General features: G+C 40.8%; 2 protein-coding genes across 7 annotated transcripts in view; one reads left to right on the forward strand and one right to left on the reverse strand.

Annotated features, from left to right (window-relative positions):
• Positions 1-256: 256 nt before the first annotated feature.
• On the reverse strand, positions 257-7,006 carry LOC127378672 (growth/differentiation factor 8-like). Its single transcript, XM_051427800.1, has 3 exons — positions 6,434-7,006; positions 5,026-5,396; positions 257-4,807 (listed from the first exon to the last, which is right to left on the reverse strand). The coding sequence occupies exons 1-3, from the start codon at positions 6,756-6,758 to the stop codon at positions 4,427-4,429; spliced, it is 1,077 nt and encodes a 358-aa protein (XP_051283760.1). The 5' UTR covers positions 6,759-7,006; the 3' UTR covers positions 257-4,426.
• A 1,271-nt stretch (positions 7,007-8,277) lies between these two features.
• als2b (alsin Rho guanine nucleotide exchange factor ALS2 b) overlaps positions 8,278-20,671 on the forward strand; it is a 41,436-nt gene continuing 29,042 nt past the window's right edge. For 2 of the 6 annotated variants that reach the window (XM_051427758.1, XM_051427756.1), the window contains exons 1-16: positions 8,278-8,425; positions 9,442-9,516; positions 9,928-10,073; positions 10,326-11,299; positions 11,799-12,171; positions 14,552-14,726; positions 14,998-15,094; positions 15,381-15,458; positions 15,544-15,768; positions 16,385-16,556; positions 16,651-16,840; positions 16,927-16,992; positions 17,107-17,269; positions 17,889-18,020; positions 18,139-18,267; positions 18,388-18,411. In XM_051427758.1, the coding sequence (XP_051283718.1) occupies positions 9,497-9,516; positions 9,928-10,073; positions 10,326-11,299; positions 11,799-12,171; positions 14,552-14,726; positions 14,998-15,094; positions 15,381-15,458; positions 15,544-15,768; positions 16,385-16,556; positions 16,651-16,840; positions 16,927-16,992; positions 17,107-17,269; positions 17,889-18,020; positions 18,139-18,267; positions 18,388-18,411 (2,964 nt within the window). In that variant the 5' untranslated portion in view covers positions 8,278-8,425; positions 9,442-9,496. Of the gene's footprint in view, positions 8,426-9,427; positions 9,517-9,927; positions 10,074-10,325; positions 11,300-11,798; positions 12,172-14,551; positions 14,727-14,997; positions 15,095-15,380; positions 15,459-15,543; positions 15,769-16,384; positions 16,557-16,650; positions 16,841-16,926; positions 16,993-17,106; positions 17,270-17,888; positions 18,021-18,138; positions 18,268-18,387; positions 18,412-20,671 lie in introns of those variants that run through there. The other 4 variants (XM_051427760.1, XM_051427759.1, XM_051427761.1 and 1 more) reach the window with 4 other exon arrangements.

The raw sequence follows: 20,671 nt of genomic DNA on the forward strand, positions 1-20,671 counted from the left end.
AAATATGAATATTCTGTTCAGCAGCACAAGAAAAAAAACAATACAGAAAATATCAGAACATTTCACGCATGCATCCAAGTCTGTTGGTTTGCTCACCAAAGCATTAGACAATATATATTAGTTATAATTCTTCATCTGACAAGTCATATGCAGCTGTGGGTGGACCTCTTCACATATGTCAACACTTACATATATTAATATAGACATTTATAGCACATTTATGATTATTAATATACAAATGGAGTGCACAAACCACCAAGAGTAAACATTTATTTTGACAGATACAAATCTCTAAAGCACACTGGTGGCAGACCACATTTAAAAATCTTATGTTCATACCTCAATTTGGAAACAGTGCACATTGGTGCCACCTGGTGGATGAAATAAATAGTTTTTAGAATACATACTTGAAAGACTTGATCACCCAGAAACCCCAGTTTGACTCTTTACAACTCCTGTGTGAAGCAGATTTAACCAGGGACAAAAAGATCTGCTTTAAAAGGACCACCATTGTGTTTAAAATAATACTTTATACCAGCATGAATATACTTTACATTACTGGTTACCATTTTCCAATTCATAAAATCACTGGTTTCAGTTCATGTCGGCAAAAAACTGTTAGTACTTTCAAACACAAATGTGCATTGAAGATAATCTTAGAGCTGAACATTTTACAGAACAATTTGAAGTGATTATCAGTGTGCTCACTTATTGCCTCTGATCACAGACAGTAGCTCATTGATGCAGATTCTGAACTTCAACTGACCACAAATGCAGAAACATGACCTGATGTTTGGCTTACTTATGTTGTATGTGTTTGTATACTTATACACATACAGCACATTATGAGTATATTTAGACATAAATAGCAACAAACATGGCAAACTTTCTGCTTCAGTCTCAGCCATAAGGAAAGCAGGATAAAATAAATATTCATCCCAATCCTCTTCTTTAAATATCTTTCTTTAAAGGAACTTTTATTTAAAATTTAAAATCTCATGAAATGGAATAATTCTTCTTTATTGCAATGCAAATCTTGCAGTTCCTCTAGTAGATTATTCTGTCTTACCTAAAGAAAAGTCTTGTAGAGATAACAAAAATAAAAATGATAAAATCGCTCAGTGATCTGACAAGACATTTTGTTCTCTGCAGAATCACAAACGTTAATCTGTGCCACTCGAGGACGTTCTGTTCCAACAGCAGAACAAAACTTTTGGGTCAGAAACCCCCGTGAAGTATAACAACAGTCAGGACATCTGCACTCTGCTTCAAATTGAGATCAAACCTCCCTCTGAGATCACAGTTCCTCACCTTCAGCTGCAGTCCTTCTAATCCACTAGCTCTGAGCATAACAGGAAAACAAGGAAAATATGTCCATAAGAGGATAAAAAGATTCCCTGTGGTTGACGAGCAGGTTTGTAGCTAATGCTCAGCTAATGTGCACAATGATGCATATGTGTTTATTTTTGTCTTGTGCCAGAGTTTAACTTAACAGCTCCTAAAATCTTGTTTTTCTGACCTTCAGTGGTTTAACTTCCCACCCTGCTGCAGTCAAAGTTGTAAACTACAAAACAAAGAGAAATTGCATAATTCCAGAGAGGAAGAAGAAGTCATAAGAAGGAAAATATTGTTCTGTGGACCTGTTGCACAAAACACCATAAGTCTTCTCCTTAAGGGTTCCTTCAAATGTTTAAATGAAGTATTTAAGGTTTAAGGTAGTAAGGTTATACTACTTTAAGGAAATCCTTAAATTTCGTTAAACCTTGTCATCTTTATTATGACGACTTCTGTGCAGGGATTTCTTCATAAGTCATTCATATAGTAGCTAATCTAACCCAACCCGGGGGTCAGGATCCCCACTAGGGGTTGCCAAAGCTTCAAGGGGGGTTGCAAGGCTTTCTTTATTTTAGGGTGTGTAAGAAAACCTTGAAAATATAGACAGTAGGCCGATATCTAATCGTCCCGCAGTAAAAGTAACTAAGCAGTTCGAAGTGTCAGGCAGAAGAAAACACTGAACTTGTCAAAGAAGAAGCCTATTAAGTTTGTATGATTAAAATGTTTTAAAATACATAATACAGACAAAGAATTGTATAAAACGTTTCAACTCATTTCTGATCAATATTCACAGTAGATGCTCAAAATTCATCCAAATTGCTAATTTTACACAAACTTCCTGCACTATTTACAGTCTATCATTTAGTCTCTACTGTTATTGTTTTGCATTAAATATGTGAAATATATATAAAATATGTGATTTAGTTTGGAGTCGTCAGTTTACACAATGATAGAAAAGGGGTGCCTTAAGGAAAAAGGTTGAGAGCCACTGATTTAAAGTAAACTGTAAATCCAGTTAAACCTTGAAGTTATTTATACCAGATTTGTTGTATTCCTTCCTTTAACTAGTGATCGCTCTTTTTTGGCCAGAACACACAAGGTGCAATATTTATTTTATAATTTCTTTTTAACCTTTTGGATGGACCTCTTCACCAGGTATCAAGCGAGAGAGCAAGCCAACAACTGGTCTCCATGGAAACTGTAATTTTACTACTGTAAAATCATTGCAGTAAACCCCTTAAGTAAGTCCTTCAGGTAAGGAGACATTAAGCCTTAAACATTGCAAACTTAAGGTGTTTTGTGCAACTGCCTGCAGGTTTGAAAATCTTCACGCTGCAAATGCATTCAGCCTTTAGGCCTTAAGGATAGGATAACCTGACTCACAGGGGTACTTTTAAGATTTGATTGAAGGTTTGTCTTGATTGACAGGTCAACTCAGCTCAATCAATTCACTCAAAATGAGCATTTTCTGGCTCCAACAACTGACTATATGAAGTCATAACACCATAAGGAAAGACATGGCAGCCATCAGAGTTAAAACATTGCTGACAAACTGAAACCCTAACCCTAACCCTGTTTACAACATACCACACAATACACCTCAAAGAACACACAATTTACAGAATAAAATAAAATCACAACACACCTGCAATAACGTGCTTAAAAAAAGTATCTTTCTCCCTCACATCAGTGGGATTTTCTTGAAAACAGATCACAGCAAGGAGTTTGCAAACAAGCTTTGGGACAGGGAAGGACGATCTGTCAGCTCACAGTCAGTAGGTTCATGTTTTTCAAAATAAAGGCGCACATGGAAGATGTCCTGCAGGGTATGTTCTGGTCAAGGCTCAAATCAGGACACATTTTCATAACAGGAGACATGAACAGCAGGAGTCTATCTATCTTTCTATTTACACTTTTATATTTAGTTTTTTTTAAATAAATGAATTCATGATATACTTGCTTTTGAGCAACACGTATGCGTACATAAACACTGCTTTATTCACATACTGCCTGCATATTGGGAAGAAAAAGGGGTCTAAAACAAAATTGTGTCTCTTCCAAACTTTCCACTGTTGTTTGTTTTACAGTCTGCTGCAAACCTTACTTGTCATCTTGATACACTGCCCCCACTGTTCATAGTTTGAACTGCACCTTGGTGATACGTCTCTATATAGGTGTGTGCAATGTGCATACACTCAAAAAAATATTTATCCTTCAAAGTTTGACTTTAAGTATTTCAATTACATTACATTACATTTTCCCTGTAATTTAATTACATAAGTGCAATGTAAAGGGTCAGCGACTTGCAGTGTTGGAGTGTGGAGCCTCCTTATGGGATCTAGTAAAGTTTACTCAATTTGTTTGTGTTCTGTTTATTCTAAGAATATTTACGTTATGTTACATTTTTTTAATAAAAAAGCCCAAATGTTGAATATATTTCAGATACATTTGACTTCACAATGTAAGTTAAAAACATTCTGGATTAATGAAAACCTTTTACCAGTCGAGAACCTGCCTTTCAAGTCTTGTTTCTTGAGGTTTTTGATCCATGGAAGTAAGGTTAGGGTTAGGCCATGCAAATCAATATATTATTGCTTCCCAACTGCATAAAATTATGAGCTAAAGAAAATGTTGAAAGTGCCTTCAGCTGTGTAATATCATCAGTTTCACCCGTATCCGCCTCCTGATCTAACTATGTGGATGAGTCCTGTGCCCACTTTGAGTGATCCAGTGAAATCTGTTGGATTTTATCTAAATCCCTCCTTCACATTATCGAAGATGAAGATACAAGACTTTTATTATTGCATTTTTTGTAAAGTTTAGATTATTTAAGAATTTCTGTCGTCTCTGTTGTGCTTTTATGACCTTTAGTTGGTTGGTTTCTATCATGTTTGGTCTAATATCTAAGGTTTTTTTGTGATATTTCTTTTATTTGGATAAAAGCACAAAGTATGAATAAAAACAACTTTAGGGTCGCCCTCAAAAATACTTGCATTGCTCCCCTATGTTACTGGGTTTTAACAAATCAAAGAATTTTGCATCGCATTTGCTGAATACAAAGCTTCTATGATTGAGTCTGCAAATGGTTTCTTCAGGAGCAGCCGCAGTGGTCGACCACCATGGACGGTATCTTTCCATAGATGATCTGCTCCTTGCGGTTGAAGTAGAGCATGTTGATGGGCGACATCTTGGTAGGCGTGCAGCAGGGCCCCGCGGTGCCCCGTGGGTTGGCCTTGTTCACCAGGTGTGCATGCGGGTACTGCTGCAGGTGCATGAACTCGCACTCGCCCGAGCAATAGTTGGCCCGATAACGTTTGGGAGCGATGATCCAGTCCCAGCCGAACTCCTCAAAGTCGACGGTGAGCGGGTAGCGGCAGCAACGGGTCTCTGCAGACTCTTCGTCGCAGTTGAGGCCCGAGTCACGGCGGGATCTCTTGGGGCGGTCGAGGATCTTCACTTCAATGAACGGTTGCTGGAAAGGGATTGAAAATGTTCTGACAATGCAACAGACGAAGCACCTGCAGCCAGAAAAACTCGACTAAACATTTCCACTTTCAGTAGACAAATGTAAAAAACATCCCTCTAGTGTGAAACTCTACACGTACGTCATTCAAACATCACACTGTAGGAACAAGAAGTAATACTGATTTTTGACTGGAAGGGGACTTTAAACATTTTGATTGCACTCACCAGTCCTTCCTCTCCAGGCTCTGCTGAGGTGACAGCCAGATCTGCTCCATTGGAGTCGTAGGCGTTGATCTCGATGCCGTAGTTGGTCTCTGGTTGACGCAGCCAAGCCTGCAGCAGAGGCTTGATGTCGATGCTCTGCCAAGAGCTAGCACCGACATCGGTGTCGATCTTCAAGGAGCGAACTCTGACTCGGGTGTTGTTTCCCTCCTTACCGGGTTTGACGCGGGAGATCTGCAGGAAGACGGTGGTGACCATGTCGGCCGGCCGCAGGTGAACCCACAGCTGAGCGCGCAGGATGTTTTTGGGTTGAATCTTCGGACTTAGGCTGAACAAACAACAGGAGGCAAACTCATCCTGGGCGATTGGATTAGCTGGAAGAAATCAATAAAATGTTTAGATTTAACATTTGGCTGTTTGTCCATCGCTTTAGTCAAGCTCGAACATCAGGCTATAGCATGAAAGTTACTGTAAATATCCATGATCCCCAGAGGATGAACCCAAATTATTTTCCTTTTTTCCACTATCAGGGCAAAATTTAATTCAGAGGTAAATTTACTCAAATAGAAGTACAGATATCCTTAAAAAATTTTTTAAAAACTCTGGTAAAAGAAGAAGTACAGATTCAACTTCTTTAAGTACAAGTGAAAAAGTATAGCCTCTGAAATGTACTCAAAGTATAAAAGTAAAAAGTACTCTCTTGGTTTAATTTCCACTGCCTGTTTCTGTGCTAAACTGAAACTTCAAATATGGTCGAGTCTCTCTCTCAAGTCTAAAGTAGGGAGCCATTTCGAAAATGTGAGTAGAAAGTACAGATATCTGTGTAAATATGTAGGTGGGGTTCCAATTCCAGCGGGTTCAACACCCACTTCTTTATAAAAAATACATGTTTTTGTTTCTTTATGGCACACTGTAAGAATCAATTGTATTTGTCATTAATACAAATGTTGAATATCCCAGCTAAAAACAATAAAAAGTAAGAAAAATAAATACTTAACTCATATGTTTAGCAGAATAAAATGACTTATTCTCTATTATTTAAAAAAAGTCAGTGCGCAAAAGGTTGCTGGATAATAAATAAAGATTTATGTTTTCTTAGACACTACTTAATCGATTTTAAGTACCAACAGCTTTTCAAAATCAAAATATTGTAAGTATTTTGGATAAAAGCCAAAAATGACACTTTAAAAAGTGATTATTTTTTCTTCAGCGGGACATAAATAGTTTTATGGGTCTACATGATTGTTTACGTCAAAACTGTTTTCTGCGCGGCTACTCGGAGGCAAACTTTACGCACAGGATTTACGCACGGAGTAAACGCTTCTAATTTTACGCACGACGTTCAGAAAAGGTGCAGAACAAAAAAAAGAAGAAAGAACACTTGAAGGGATTTTGGTTTTGGTTTAGTTACGCTTGGTGGCCATGGTGATGATGGTCTCCGTCGTGGCGTGGTCCTCCTCCTCCACCCGCGGGTCGTACTGGTCCAGGAGCTGCGTCAGAGGAGGCGCTTTGGGCAGCAGCTGGCGGATCATGTCCCGGCTGATGTTGGGAGCCTGTTCGAGCCGCAGGATGCTGAGGATCTGGGACTTGATGCTGTGGAGGCGCATCTGCTTGCTGTGCTCCCGGAAGTCACAGGCCGAGCACTGCTCCCCGCTCTCCGCTCCCAGCAGCTTGGAGGTCTGGTTCATCTCCATGGAAAAGCCCGCAGAGAAGAAGAGGCCGAGAAAGAGGAGCATCCTGGAGAGAAGAAGGGGTCAGTGCAGTGACGCTGTCTGATATGAGTCTGTTCCCGGGGCTCAGGACGTTATGATTGGCTGCTACGAGGATCTTTTTTTAATCAGAAGGGAGATTTAAAGAGGTAGCAAGATTGTATGATCAATAAATGCAGTCTGATTAACTGCAGTTAATGATGACAGGTGTTTGTTTTTATTATGTAAAAGAAATATCATATTTCTTTTACATAATTAAAATTACATTTGTCTATCATTGATAGACAAATGTAATGTATAAAGACAATAAAGAGTTACTGTTGGAACTTCGTAGGGATTTCCAAAGCTCGTTTTGATTTTGTTTTTTTGAGGAAATGAACCGTTTAAAGGGAAGTCAGCTGTCAGTCTTTTGCTCAAGGACACTTCAGCAGGACAAGGAGAATCACACACATTCCCACTCTGCAATCACACCCACTTTGTAAATGTAAACGATAACCTAAAATCTTCATTTTGCATTTTTTATTCAGAGGTCCATAAACAGGGGCGGATCTAGAGGGCTGGTTAATCATTGACATCATTGTTTGGTGTCAAATGTTGTCAAATTTAAATATTAAGTTAAAAAACAGAAATCATTATAAAGGTAAACAATTGGCAGAACTTTTTTTCATTCGTGTATAATCTCCTGAAAATAGGAATTGTGTTTTTGTGACCTTAGAAGGAGCTGTTTCTGTCTACAGAGGGAGCCAGTGTCAAGAAAGCTTTGAGGCAGAAGTGATGGAAGAAGAACAATTCTTGTTCGGTGGTGGTTAAGCCGCATCCAAGAGGAGGAAAATGGTAAGAGGTGTCACTCTGCTGCTGTTTTTGTGGCTCTGCAGAAAGACTTGGATCAGAGAGAGCTCATAAAGAAATTAGACTTTGTTATAAATCAAACTACCAAACAGTTTAGTTTATGCTGAGGTGAATGCGAAGATTTCATTTCATAAATAATTTTGATAAAACAAGCATTGTGAAGGTGTTTTAATTTGGAAACTGTGATGGCCCAACCAAAAGGGACCCCTTTTCTATAATTTAGTTAACTTACTAAGTGACATATTGTATGTATATTTCATATTATATTAAAGACTGTACAATTAACCCAAATAGTGAACTCAGTAACAAGAAGTTCGTGTAAAAGGAGGAATTTGGATGAATTCTGAGGAGGGAACTTTTTATACAATTATCTGTCTGTATAATTTTTTAAAACAATCATACAGACTTAATCAGCTTCTTCTTTTTCTTTTTTTGTGGACAAATTCAGTGTTTTCACTTGACCATTGTTCTATTAGACATTTACTTTTCTTCACAGAAGCAGAGATATAGGAATACTGTGTATATTTCTATTTATATATATTTATCCAAATAAATCCTCTTAAATGTTACACTCTGGAGCTTTAAGAATAGATGAATACTTGCTTGTTGTTTTTAAACATGTGTAATACCCGGTAATATGACTTTAAGGAGCGGGCCCCGCTCTGTGGTCGCTCGGTCTCGCAGCGGAGTGAACCTCCCTGTCCGGACTCCGGAGACGATCTCTGTGTCAACATCAGGAGATGAACAACAACCAGCGGCGTTTAGCTGCTAATCAACCAAACGGATGTATAATCTGCTTCCCTGCCTGAGTGAGAACCTCACGGAGTGGTGTGTACATCCACCTGGTAAGGAATAAAAGGCTTTTTCTTTCTTTTTTAAACGCGATAATGAGAAATGAGAGCCACCTGTGGGGTTTGGGGTTAGCTGTTTGGCTAGTTAGCAGGATTGGTGAGCTAATATGAAGCTTGCAGGATTAACACGTTAACAACCAGCAGATAGAAACAGATAGAAACAGATGGAAACAGCTGCCTGCACGGGGATAAAAGGTCTTTTCCTGCAGCTAATTGTGGATGTTAGAGCGACCAGTGATTTAAAATCACACGGAGAGGAAACAAGAGCTGCTTTCGTTTTGACTCTTCACCTTCTCTTTTCCAGTTTTCAGGGTTTTCCCCTAAAATAACTCAGAGTTTTGGTTACATCCATGACTTTTGTTTGCATTGACAGCACTGTATGAGCCAGTGTGACTGTCAGCTCATAGGTGGATCGATGTTCTTTATTGATCCCAAGTTGGGGAATTCTTTTGTTAGAGCAGAAAGTTGTCAGAAATGTGTATTAAAAAGAAAAACAACCACAATAATGTAAATATCTGTGTAATACACCAGTGGTTCCCAACCTTGTTCCTTAAGGCTCCTGTCTGTGTTATGTATTCTTTAAATATTTATTTTTAACAATCATACAGACTTAATAGACATCTTTTCTGACACATCTAATGTTTTCTTCTCCCTGATGTTTGTTCTATTAGACAATTTACTTTACATGTAGATTTCTTCACAGGATTGAACCAAATGTAGAAATAAAGGCCGACTGTGTATGTTTTCATTTAGTTTTTTTTTACACGCCTTACAATCAAGATGGCATTGCAACCCCCAGAATATCCTAAAATACAATATAAAATAATAATAAAATACAGTAAAGAACTGTATACAAGACAGTGTGCGAAGAAGATTGAAGTTTATAACAGTGAGGTAGAAAGTATGGAAGTTATTGAAGGAACAGAAACAAAGTATAAAGCAGAGAGTTCCTTGTTAGGTTAGATGTTGTAAAGAGAGATAACTTTGGGTAACTTTGTTTTGTACTGTAGGTCTGCATTCAGCAGCAGCAGAGTCTGACATGCTGATGGAGAAATAAGCCCCCTGATGGAAACCCAGAGGAAGAGGTAAATCTTTCCAAAGGCCTCCTAAAGAGGATTATTCAACTCAACTGTTGCTCCCTGGCTGGATGTGATCGCCATGTGACACCGCCTACAGTTGGAGTTGTGCTCACTTCTGCTTTCACCCACAAAACATCTGTTGTTCAGGAGGGGGAGGGCGGTGGTGTGACTAGCTAGTGCTGGGTGTTATGACCCAAACACTGTATCACAGTATTTCTTCAGATTCGTCCGGTTTCACTGTATTTATTTTATTTTGCATTAATATATGTTTATTGTGGGTTAATGTCAGGAGTGGAACCCAGCCAATGCAATACTGATTTTAGAGTGAATTCTTGAGCTGTAAGGAAAAATACTTTATGAAAGAATATTTAAGATAAATATTCTACTCATTATGTTTCTGGTCGATCAATATCTCAGCTCTGGGGATGACAGTGGTGGAGAGCGAGGCCTGCTCCACACCTGGAAGGGCTACTCTTGCAGCGTCACCCCAGAAAGACTGCTCCTCCCCCGGCCTGTCCTTCAGGTTTCCCTGGGCACACGGCACGGTGTTCTGCTGGTGGAAGGTAAATCTTATTGATTTTTTAAGAAATATTTTTTGGGGGTATTTGTCTGCCTTCAGCTGATGTGCGTTTCATGTTTGGCATCTTAAATATGCTGTAATATGTAATATTTCCACATTAAAATGTCTATAAACACTATCAGTGCTGATACTACTCTTTCAACTTAAATTAATTGATCAATTAGACAATCCTGTGGATGAGAAAACCTGCCATCACTTTGATTATTGTGTTGTTGTTGTTGTTGTTGTTGCTCAGGAGGGCAGGTGTACAGTTTTGGGGAGTTGCCATGGAAGCAGAGTCAAGTGCCCGAGCCGGAGAAACCCACCCTGGAGAGCGCGCTCAGCGGCCAGCGGGTGGTCGCTGTTGCAGCTGGAAGCTTTCACAGCGGGGCAGTGACAGAGGACGGTGGCCTCCACATGTGGGGGGACAATGGCTCAGGTCAGTGTGGCTTGTCGGGCCTCAGCACCGTCCCCAACCCTACTCCGGTTGCTGTGGTGGACTCCGACACCAGCCCACCGCAGTCAGTCCCGGTGCTGGAGCTGGCCTGCGGGGAGCAGCACACCCTGGCACTGTCTGCCCAGCGGGAGGTGTGGGCGTGGGGCAGCGGTTGCCAGCTGGGCCTCAACGTCACCGTCTTTCCTGTCTGGAAACCTCAAAAAGTTGAGCATTTGGCAGGCAGGTATGTATTACAAGTGGCTTGCGGGGCTTCACACAGCCTGGCTCTGGTGCGCTGCCTGGGCCCTCAGGACACCCACCGCCCCCCTGTGGATAAATGCAGACAGTGTAACCAGCTGCTGTACACCATGACAGACAAAGAGGACCATGTCATCATCTCTGACGGTCACTATTGCCCCCTCGGTGTGGAGCTCACCGAGGACGAGGGCATGCTGGAGGTGCCTGCTCTCACACAAGGGCTTAAAACATCCCCGTCCGAGCCGGTCCTCCCCTCCTATTCCTCCACCTCAGTGTCCCCAGTGCCCGATAAAGGTGCAGAGCCCTCCTCTGACCCCACTCACCATCAGGACTTGGACAAAGAGGAATCAGCTTTGACTAACGGAGCACTGCCAGTCTCAGACTCTGACCCCTCGACTCAGTTGAAAGGAGGTGCTGCTTTGGGGGTCAAGAGTTCACCCTATCCAGACGAGCAGGCTGTCAAAGACTACCTGAAGAAACTGTCCGAGGTTGAGCAGGCGGCTAAGGCGACCACTTCAGGACTGCACACTGTGCTGGTGAGTCGAACAATCACAACTGTAAGGAAACATGAAATAGTGTTGAAAACAACCTTTCAGCATTCATGTGTATTGTCACTGTACATATTGATTGATTCACATGCTTGATTCAAATTAGTTTAGTAACCAGTAATCTTATTGCTTATTGCATCTTGACAAATATTGCATGGTGATTCAAGATAAGATGATGATATGACATTTTTTCTTATGTTTGGAGAACAACTTCTCTGGCCAACATCCAGTTGCACTACAGTACTTTATAATAATGCTGTTTTGTCCTACGTTTTACCCCAGCCTGTGTTTGGAGTTTACTTGTTTTTTTATGAATTATGTTTTTAAATGTTACACACTGGACTTTTAATAGTTGACAACCAATCAATTAATCGACTAATCGTTGCAGCTCTAATATACAAAAATAGCTTTATGTTCTATATGTCTGATCTCACAGTACTCAGACTCCTGTGTGTTCATGTCTAACTCTGCTTTGTTTCTCCTCCAGCCCTCAGCAGGAGGACTCGCCTCCTCCACCCATGGCTCCACGCTCAACAGCCTGGTGGCCTCCTGCGCCTCTGCTGTGGGTGAACGGGTCGCCTCCACCTACGAGGCATTGTCCCTGAAAAAGATGATGAACTTCTACCTGCCCTCGGGAGCAGCAAGGCCAGGCGGTCCGGCGGGCCTCACAGGTGTCGTGGGCGACAACAACGCAGAGCGCGTCCGCCAGGAGGACTCTATGCAGGCGAAGAAGAGTTCCAGCACAGGGGACATCCGCGAGGAGGAGGCCGAGGGTCTGCGGCGCCGCCTCTCACTCCCGGGACTCCTCTCACAGGGTAGATACGCTGTTCACCTCTTATCCTCCTCCTATACCCTGCTGCGTAAGTACACCTTGCGCATGTGCAGGTTGATGTCAGTCTCTGTGTTTGGCTTCCTCATCCAGCATGGCATAGGCTTGTCCTTGTGTCACACTTTGTGCAGTATCTTTTATATTATGTGTAGCTCAATGTCACCTACATGTGCACATTTAAGGTAATAAAAAGGATTTTGTGGTGTGTGTAAATCCTACTCTGTAAGAAAACAGCAAATAGTGATGCACAAATCAGGACTTGGCTTTGTGTCCTGCTTTGTGCATGTGAGTGCCACTGATTTGTAGGTTAGCCCGTCTGAATGGTCGCCTTTGTGTGAAGAATGCAGATTGATATTTAGCCTCCAAGTTAAATCGTTGTGATGTGATTAGGAGGGAGAAATGGGGGTCCGGAATAAGTATAGAAAATGGATAAATGCATGGACTTTCATCTTCTATCATCATATCTCTTTTTCCTCAGAGACAGCCTGAGAATATGTGCTTTGTGTTTCCAGTCTGTCCTCTTGTGGTTCACATAAACGTCAGGTTTAAAGGCTGAAAGATCGGATTTACTGAGGAAAATGGGAGATAAATCCTGAAAACTCTAATTCAAGTCATAATGAGGCTGCTACTATGGATTATTTTCATTATTGATTAATCTGTTGATCATTAAAAAGCTATATTTAACATTTCTGCATTAAAATATCTATAAAGACTAGACCTATTTTTAGATATATGTAGTTGAGTTGTGTACTTACATTATCCCAAATGTTTCCAACAATGTTTAGAAATCTGTCATTTTATTCAGGTAAAGGTGTGTTTTCACTGGTCGCCTGTCAATGGCGTCAGATCCCCTTGTATGGATTGTGGTTGTCTGCCAGAAGCTGTCATAAATTTACTTTTGATCTAGTTTTAAGCCACGTTTTTACCGTCCACTGTTTAGATCTTGGTGGTTTTTAACTCTAGATTAGAACCGGATGAAGGATTTTATTCATCGGACGTCTGGATCAGAGAAACAAGCAGAGCTAACGTTAGCAGCAGCATTCATGTTCATTTAATAGCAACAGTCGTTGTAGCTCTAGTTTATAGGGTTGGACACATGAAGAGAGTGGCAAGAATCTTCAAATGACAGCCTATATATGGGATTATCAGCAGGTATTCAATGGTTTATGTATCCTGGTTCTAAAATACATAGTTGGATTGTAGGAGTGTTGACGTGCCTGAAGAGTGGATATTATTTCTCATCCAGTGTAGCTTTCACTCTCCTTTCTGTGTCTTTGTCCTTTGGGTCTCCAGATGGCTCCCTGCTGGAGGCCGTAAAGATGTGTGTGTGTGTGTGTGTGTCTGTGTGTGTGTGTGTGTGTGTGTGTGTGTGTGTGTGTGTTCATGTTTTGTGTTTATTTCATGGACCCTCAAGGAAGAAAATGAGTTGCTGTGTCCATCATTTAAGTTTCCAGATCGTGGAAGAGTTAACCCTTTAGCAAGCACAAGCCGGATCCTGGTCTCTTCTAAAAGGTAGCGTTTAGGAGTGTCACTACCAAAATATCAGAATTAAAAACAATACAGGGGAAATTAGAAAACAAAAGAAGTTAAGTTGGTTGGTATTTTATTGAAAAAAGACGACTATGTGTTTCTTACCATGTTTTGTTGATTAGTATTGCTTTTTTTAAAGTAATCCTTTCCACTTAATTACACTGAAGTTCCCCAAGAATGCCTGTTTTGTGATAAAAGTAGATAAAATTAAATAATACCTGTATACAAAACTCTGATTCACAGTGATCACGGCAGCATCTCAACCTGATTTACACAAATATTACAGAGGGTTTGTGCTTTCAAATTATATTTTATATATATATATAAAACTCTGTTTGACTGGAGGTTTAGATGATTAACTGGGTAAGTACGTGGATGATCTTTTCAATGCAACATTGTCAATAAATATAACAAAATTATGTTAAGGCACAAAAACGGGCTGGTCTCCATTTCCATAAGTTAATGTGTTCCTCGCTTCTTCTCATTGTTTGTCTGCTGTATTTTTGTTCACATTGATTTCTTCTGCTGAACTTTGCACCTAAGATGCATTCAGGTTGAGGTACTTTGGTTCCTAGTTTGTGAAAGGACAGGCAGTATACCTGCTCATCTGGTATATCGCCCAGCACTAGTTCTTACAAACAAACGTGGGTCAGGCAAAACTACAAATGTAAAGGGCTGGTGGATGCTGTTCAAATCAAAGAAATAAATAGGACCAAAAGAAGACTTCTTTTGTGTGTTTCAGCTAATGTGAGATTAAAGCAGATTAAGTTTGTTCCCTCACTTGTACAGTGGATTAGCTTGAAGCTGGTTAAAAATCTCTTGCATTGGATGAAAAAAAAGGACATTTAGGAACACTTTTTTTATTTTCTGTGCACTCACAGTGTCCCCACGGCTGCTGAGGAAAGCCGGTCGTCCGAGGATGCGTGCAGTCGCCCTCACCCCACTAGGAGGGGCGGTCCCAGAGGCCCAAGAGGTGTTTCCCACCCTGCAGACGGAGGTGTGGAGTTGGGGCCACTGTGAGCACGGACAGCTGGGACATGGAGACAGTCTGGCCAGGTAGGAGGAAGTCTCTCCGTACTGCATCTGACCTTTCTGATAGGATGTCTGATCTGAATTTTAAAAAAAATCAGGGGTATGAGAAGAAGGGATGAGAAAGGAAAAAGCATGTGAGAGCATGAGACTAAGAAGGAAAAATTACACATTTCGGCAGATGAGAAACAAAAAGCTTGTTTTATACTTTTGAATACTTTTTAATTAACCAGTTAGAAACATTACTGCGGGCCACCAAAAGATGTTTATAACAGCAGTGTGATTTGTCTGTTTGCAGATTACAGCCGCAGTGCATCAAGAGTCTGAACAAAAAGGAGGTGGTGCGGGTGGCGGCCGGCGCTCATCATTCCCTCGCTCTGACCGCTCAGTCTCAGGTCAGTCAGTGGCTTCAGTCTCTGTTCTTTTACCTGTTACCTGGAGGAAGAAGTTGAATGATTTTTTTGCCTCTACAGGTTTCTCATCCATGTGTATATTTGGCCAAAAACAGACTTTATCACTGTTAATTGCCCAATCTGGTTACTACAACTGGATATTTATTTGGAAAGAAAATTAATTTGGATAACGGCCCTAATATGTGTGTGTGTGTGTGTGTGTGTGTGTGTGTGTGTGTGTGTGTGTGTGTGTGTGTGCGTGTGCGTGTGCGTGTGTGTTGCCTCTCAGGTGTTTTCATGGGGAAGTAACAGCTGTGGTCAACTTGGACACATGGACTCACCCAGCACTGTCCCCCGCCTTGCAAAGGTGAGAAAAGCCCTCCTGTACAAACATAAACTCAGAGACATGGAAATCCTTGAAGTTCAATAACTCCTGTTCCTCTGTGCTTCAGATGTCAGAGGGAATCCGGGTGTGGGACGTAAGTGCTGGAGAGAGACACACCCTCCTGCTCGCCGACGGAGACTGCATCCAGCCCATCATTTATTACAGCGGACAGCAGGTGAAAGAAGGGGCGGAAGAGAGCCACGCCAAGGACCTGGGTCAGCAGGAAGAAGGAGAGAAAGAGGAGCAGCAGTCGGGCACCCAGCAGCCTGTACTACTACCCTTCTGCATGAACGTAAGGACAATGTACCTGGTAGTAGATTCTTTGCAGGTTCTGAGGCTGACCAACAGTACGGTCTAAAATACAGTATAAGAAATTTGTACAATAAAAATAAAGGAAACAAAAACTTTAAATGGCTAAACATAAGCAGCTGCACATGATCTATGTGCTATTAAAATAATTCAAAATGATCCAAAATGTAATTTAGGTCAGGAACAGTCTTACTTAAGAATAAGTGGACAAGATACGGATCTAATCAGACATTCAGTGCTTGCTTTCAGGCAGTTTTCATTCAGTACATAAAAGGTATTGATGTTCAATAGGCAAAGCAAATGATTCACAATAAATAAGTCTTTAAACCTTAAGGATCATCTGATGATGTCTTAATTAAGCACTTAAGCACAATGTCTGCAGTGCGGAGGCTTTTTGAAGTGATTGCTCTGCGTTGATCATTCGCGGAGGAGCCAAATCTGTTTCCTTCAACACCACAAATATAATTGCCCATCTTAAACACACAATATGTAATTTCTGCCTGTAGTATTATTATTATTGTTATTATTATTTAGTATTATAATCCAGTCTATTGTACATGTGTGTGTATTTTCATCCCGTTGTTTCCTGTGCGTTCCAGCTGCGTTATGTGAGCAATGTGTTTGCGGGCGGCCAGCGGTGTGTGGCGCTCTCAGACCGGAATGTGATGGGCTTCATCGCCAGCCTTCACGAGCTGGCGTCTGCAGAGAGGAAGTTTTACTGCAAACTATGTAACATCAAGACTCAGATTTTACGCCCCCTGCTGGAGCTGGGTAAGACAGACACATAAGGACAAAAAGATTTCAGAATGTTTAAATCAGCGCCAATTTTGTCATTTGTTTCCGTTTGTGTGCCATCCTTCTCTAGAGTCTCTGAGTTCAGCCCTCGGCCAGGTAGCCCTTGGGCTCCTGCAGACTCTGGCAGGCCGATTCAGCCTCTTGTGTCACCTAACCGGGCAGCATGCCGCCAGCCTCACTGCCAACCTGCGCCGGGGCCGCGATGTCAAGAGCCTGCTCATCCTAGACCACGCTGGCATCTTCTTGGACTCTTACCATGAGTACGTCCATCATGAACAATAAGGATGAGCCTAGTATTTGAATATTTGTAGGTGTTAAAACAAAACTTTACACACTCTTCATCAAGGTACTGCAGCAATGTGGGCAACTTCCAGGTGATGGGAGGTTTCCAGACCCTGACCAAACCCTCACTGTAAGCACACACAAACTTCACACAAACTTTAATAAGGTGCTGTGACCCGATATGACAGTGACGATTCACAAATGTGAAAAAAGCAACTGACCCACAATTCTTTTTTCTTTGAAGGGATTTCTTTGGGAAGAGTCCCGAGCTGCTTCAGAAGCTGTCAGAGTGCAGCGAGGAGAACCCCACCATGGCTGACCTCCTGGTGGCGCTCTTCTACCTCCCAACTCGCCACCTTCACGAATACGGCCGGCTGCTGCTCAAACTGGCCACCTGCTTTGAAGTGGTACGTGAAACAAGCAAGTCTGTTACAATTATTCGTATTATGGACTGGATTAAAAATGAACACACATCAGGTGCCAAATACAGGTAGATTTTCGCTTTGATAAAAAGTAAATCTTGGAAAGCTGTTCGCCACACTAAACACATAAATGTTTCAGATAAGATTCTCCTTTTTTGATCTCCTGAAGGGGATATTTAAGTTTGTACCGGAATATTCATGTCATAAAAAGACTTTGCTGAGATTACAGTGTTTTAGTGTAATCTACTGGCGTGCTGCATCTGTCCTCTGCTGTGTTGGACTATTCACACGCACATTACCAGATGTGTTTTTACGTGCATCTATACAGTGCTGTGAAATTATGCGTCTCAAGAAATATTAGTTTGCTTCCTAAGAATTTACAATTGCATCCTACTTCCTTTGTAGGAAATTATAGGGAAATTTGGGGACAGATAAAATAAAGTCATCCAATATTTTTATAGAAATAGAAACTTTAAAGCATTAAAACTTTTTCTTTTAAGATTTAAATGTTTTCTAAAGGTTATTTCCATTGGTGAAATCTGACTCTGTTTAAAAAATCCCAATCCATATTTCTTGGTAAATATTATTATGTGTGTGTTGTTAGTGCTCCAGTGACTACCAGAGGCTGCAGGATAGCTGCTCCAAGTTTGAAGCTTTGGCCCTCCTGCTGAAGAGAAAAAGAAAGGACGCCGATTACACCTTCCATTTCTGGAAGAGCTTCCCCGGAAAAATGACGGTAAACTTGCTGAGCACGTGCGTTCCTTCACCATTACCACCAAGCGTATCATATTGAGACCTCGAGGTGTCACATGATGTCACATATTTAGCTGAATGGTGTCATTGTGTATCGTTAGGACTCACTGAGGAAGCCCCACCGCCGGCTCATCTGCGAGAGCAGCAACAAAGCTCTGACCCTGCAGAACGCCGGGAGGTTTTCCGTCAACTGGTTCATCCTTTTCAACGACGCTTTGGTCCACGCACAGGTCAGCTCCACACACACACTTTTTATCGTGTCCTTTCACTTTTATGAAGCCGTGCATATTTCAGACACTGTAACTTGGTGTGTTTCAAGCGTTTGTATGTGCTTGCCTCCGTGCTGTCAGGGCGTGGCACCTTGTAAAAATCTTGTAAGTATGCAGCTAGAAGCAAATGTCAGCACAGCAACCTGTACTCTCCCCTGTCCCACCAACCTGTTCTTCTGTGTGTATGTGTGTGTGAGTGTGTGCGACGGGCTTAGGGCTCTGTGTCATAGGATTCAGCCTTGTTGGAACTGATTCACATTTAAAATCACGGCAGCAATATAATCTTTTACCTGCAGCGAGCATATAGATAAAATACAATTCCTTGTTCAGTTTTCTTTCTTAGTTCCCGTTTCCTTTCTTCCTTCCTTCTTCCTTCCCATTTGCTTCCTTTTCTTTATTTCAATTTAATTTCCTTTCTTTCTTTACTCCCGTTCTGTCTTTACTTTTCTTGCTTACTTCGTTCCTTCTGTGCTTCCCTTTTTACACCTTCTTTACTTTCCTTCTTTATTTTTCTTCCTTTCTTTCTTTACTTTCCTTTTAAATGTTTCCACCTGAATACAATGCTCAGATGCAATATACTATATATGTTCAACAAGTTATCTGTTGCTGTAATTCATTCTTTTTATACTAGCCATGATATTTTCCCCTCCTGTCAAGACTACATTGTAAAAAATGGGAGACAATTTTGATCTGTGCAACATTAGTTTAAGTTGACAATCGTAGATATCCTCTTTATGGTCCTGTAAGTTGTGTGTATTTTTTGTCGCCAAAGCTCAAAAAGGAAACACAAGAAGGGAATTTTGTACTGTAAGACCTTAACTGTGGAATATACCCACTTGATTTTGCTAACTCACTGTGCTGAAGTTTACAAGGAGTTTTTGCACAGAACAGGGACTGTGAACATTTAAACTTGCTCTGAAACACATACGTCATGATTAAAGGAGCATTAAATATGTCCAGTGATACCCAGCCCTATCCCCACCTTTGCCTTCTGCCTGCTGAGGGAGACTGCATGGAAGGATGAACCGACTATAACCAAGGCTCAATGGTTTTTCTCCATTTTAGATCTATAGACAGAATGAAGTCTTTGTAGCAACACATATTTAATATTTTGAGGATATACCTCAAAAATACAGATTCTATTCTTTCAAATTTACCAACAGTGTCTGGTTCACGTATCCTGAGCAGTTTCCTTCCCTCTCCCTATTAGATTTTATGTCCAATCCTTCCTATCTCTTCCAGTCTGCACCAGTTCTATGGTTGTTCTGAACATTTTAGTCCTGCTCCTTTCTGACTGTGTGACGTTCTGTAATTGTTTGAATGACAACTTCAGTCTTTGCTATGCACTTCCTATCTTAATTTTACTTAATTTTTACTTCCTTCTTTATTTTTTCCCATTTTATGTCCTTTCTTTTGACTTTCTCCTTTACTTCCGTTCTTTCTTTTTACTTCCCATTTGGTTCCTCCCCTTACTTCCTTCCATCTTTTTAACTTCTTTACTTCCTTTTTACTCCTTTTTTGTGTGAATGAGGAGCAAAGTGTTGGTGAAGAGCATGCATGCTTGATTCTTATCCTCTTTAAAAAACATGTGAAACACATGTTGTCTTGCATGACTAAATCTGGCATAGCATAGGTAAATCTTCTTTCTGCACTTCCTTTTTAATTGTTTTTACTTCCTTTCCTTTCTTTAGTTCCCTCTGTACTTCCTTCTTTTCTTCCTTATTTTTCTATATAGTCTCTTTCCTTCCAGACTGTGTGAGGTTATGTCATTGTCAAGAAAAACAACTTCCTTCTTGACTTTTCTTCTTTCTTTACTTCCATAATTTCTTTTTACTTCCATTCTTTCTCTACTTTGTGCTTACTTTTCCTCTGTGCTTCCTGTTTACTTCTTTTTAAGATGCCTCCAACCATATATATTGTCTGAAATGTAAACAATAAACCAACTAAATTAGAGCAGGAGTATGCTGCCTGTAGAAGAGGTGCATGTGTATTGTTTGCCCACTGAATGTGTGAGTCTCTCCAGAGAGCAGCCAGTGTTAGACATTAGACTTACCATTAGTTTTTCTCTGTCACTGTTTACTTCCTTTTTACTTCATTCTTACTGTCAGTTGTCTGCTTGTATAATTGTTGCAATGTTATCTTTTTAAAGCATTTTTCTTGTTAATTATGAGCTTATAGAGAAGGCTGTAGTTCACCTCTTGTTTGTTGGGCACACCGTATACACAGTAATTGAACTTGTGTCACTGTCTCTGGGTGGTCAGATATGTTAATAAGATGTTTCCTGTTTCTTTCCCTTTCTAAACACTAATCTTTCCCTTCTTTATTCTCTCCTATTTACTCATTTTTTCCTTAATTCCCTTTTCAA

This window comes from Dicentrarchus labrax, unplaced genomic scaffold (genome assembly GCF_905237075.1).
Source record: "Dicentrarchus labrax unplaced genomic scaffold, dlabrax2021, whole genome shotgun sequence".
Classification (NCBI taxonomy): Eukaryota; Metazoa; Chordata; class Actinopteri; family Moronidae; genus Dicentrarchus; species Dicentrarchus labrax.

Excerpts from the sequence above, each read along its gene's own strand:
- LOC127378672 (XM_051427800.1), bottom strand. The coding sequence starts at position 6,758 with ATGCTCCTCTTTCTCGGCCTCTTCTTCTCTGCGGGCTTTTCCATGGAG. Across the intron at positions 5,397-6,433 it reads CATCACCATGGCCACCAAGC|CTAATCCAATCGCCCAGGAT; the intron begins GTAACTAAACCA and ends GATTTCTTCCAG. Across the intron at positions 4,808-5,025 it reads AGCCTGGAGAGGAAGGACTG|CAACCGTTCATTGAAGTGAA; the intron begins GTGAGTGCAATC and ends ATCCCTTTCCAG.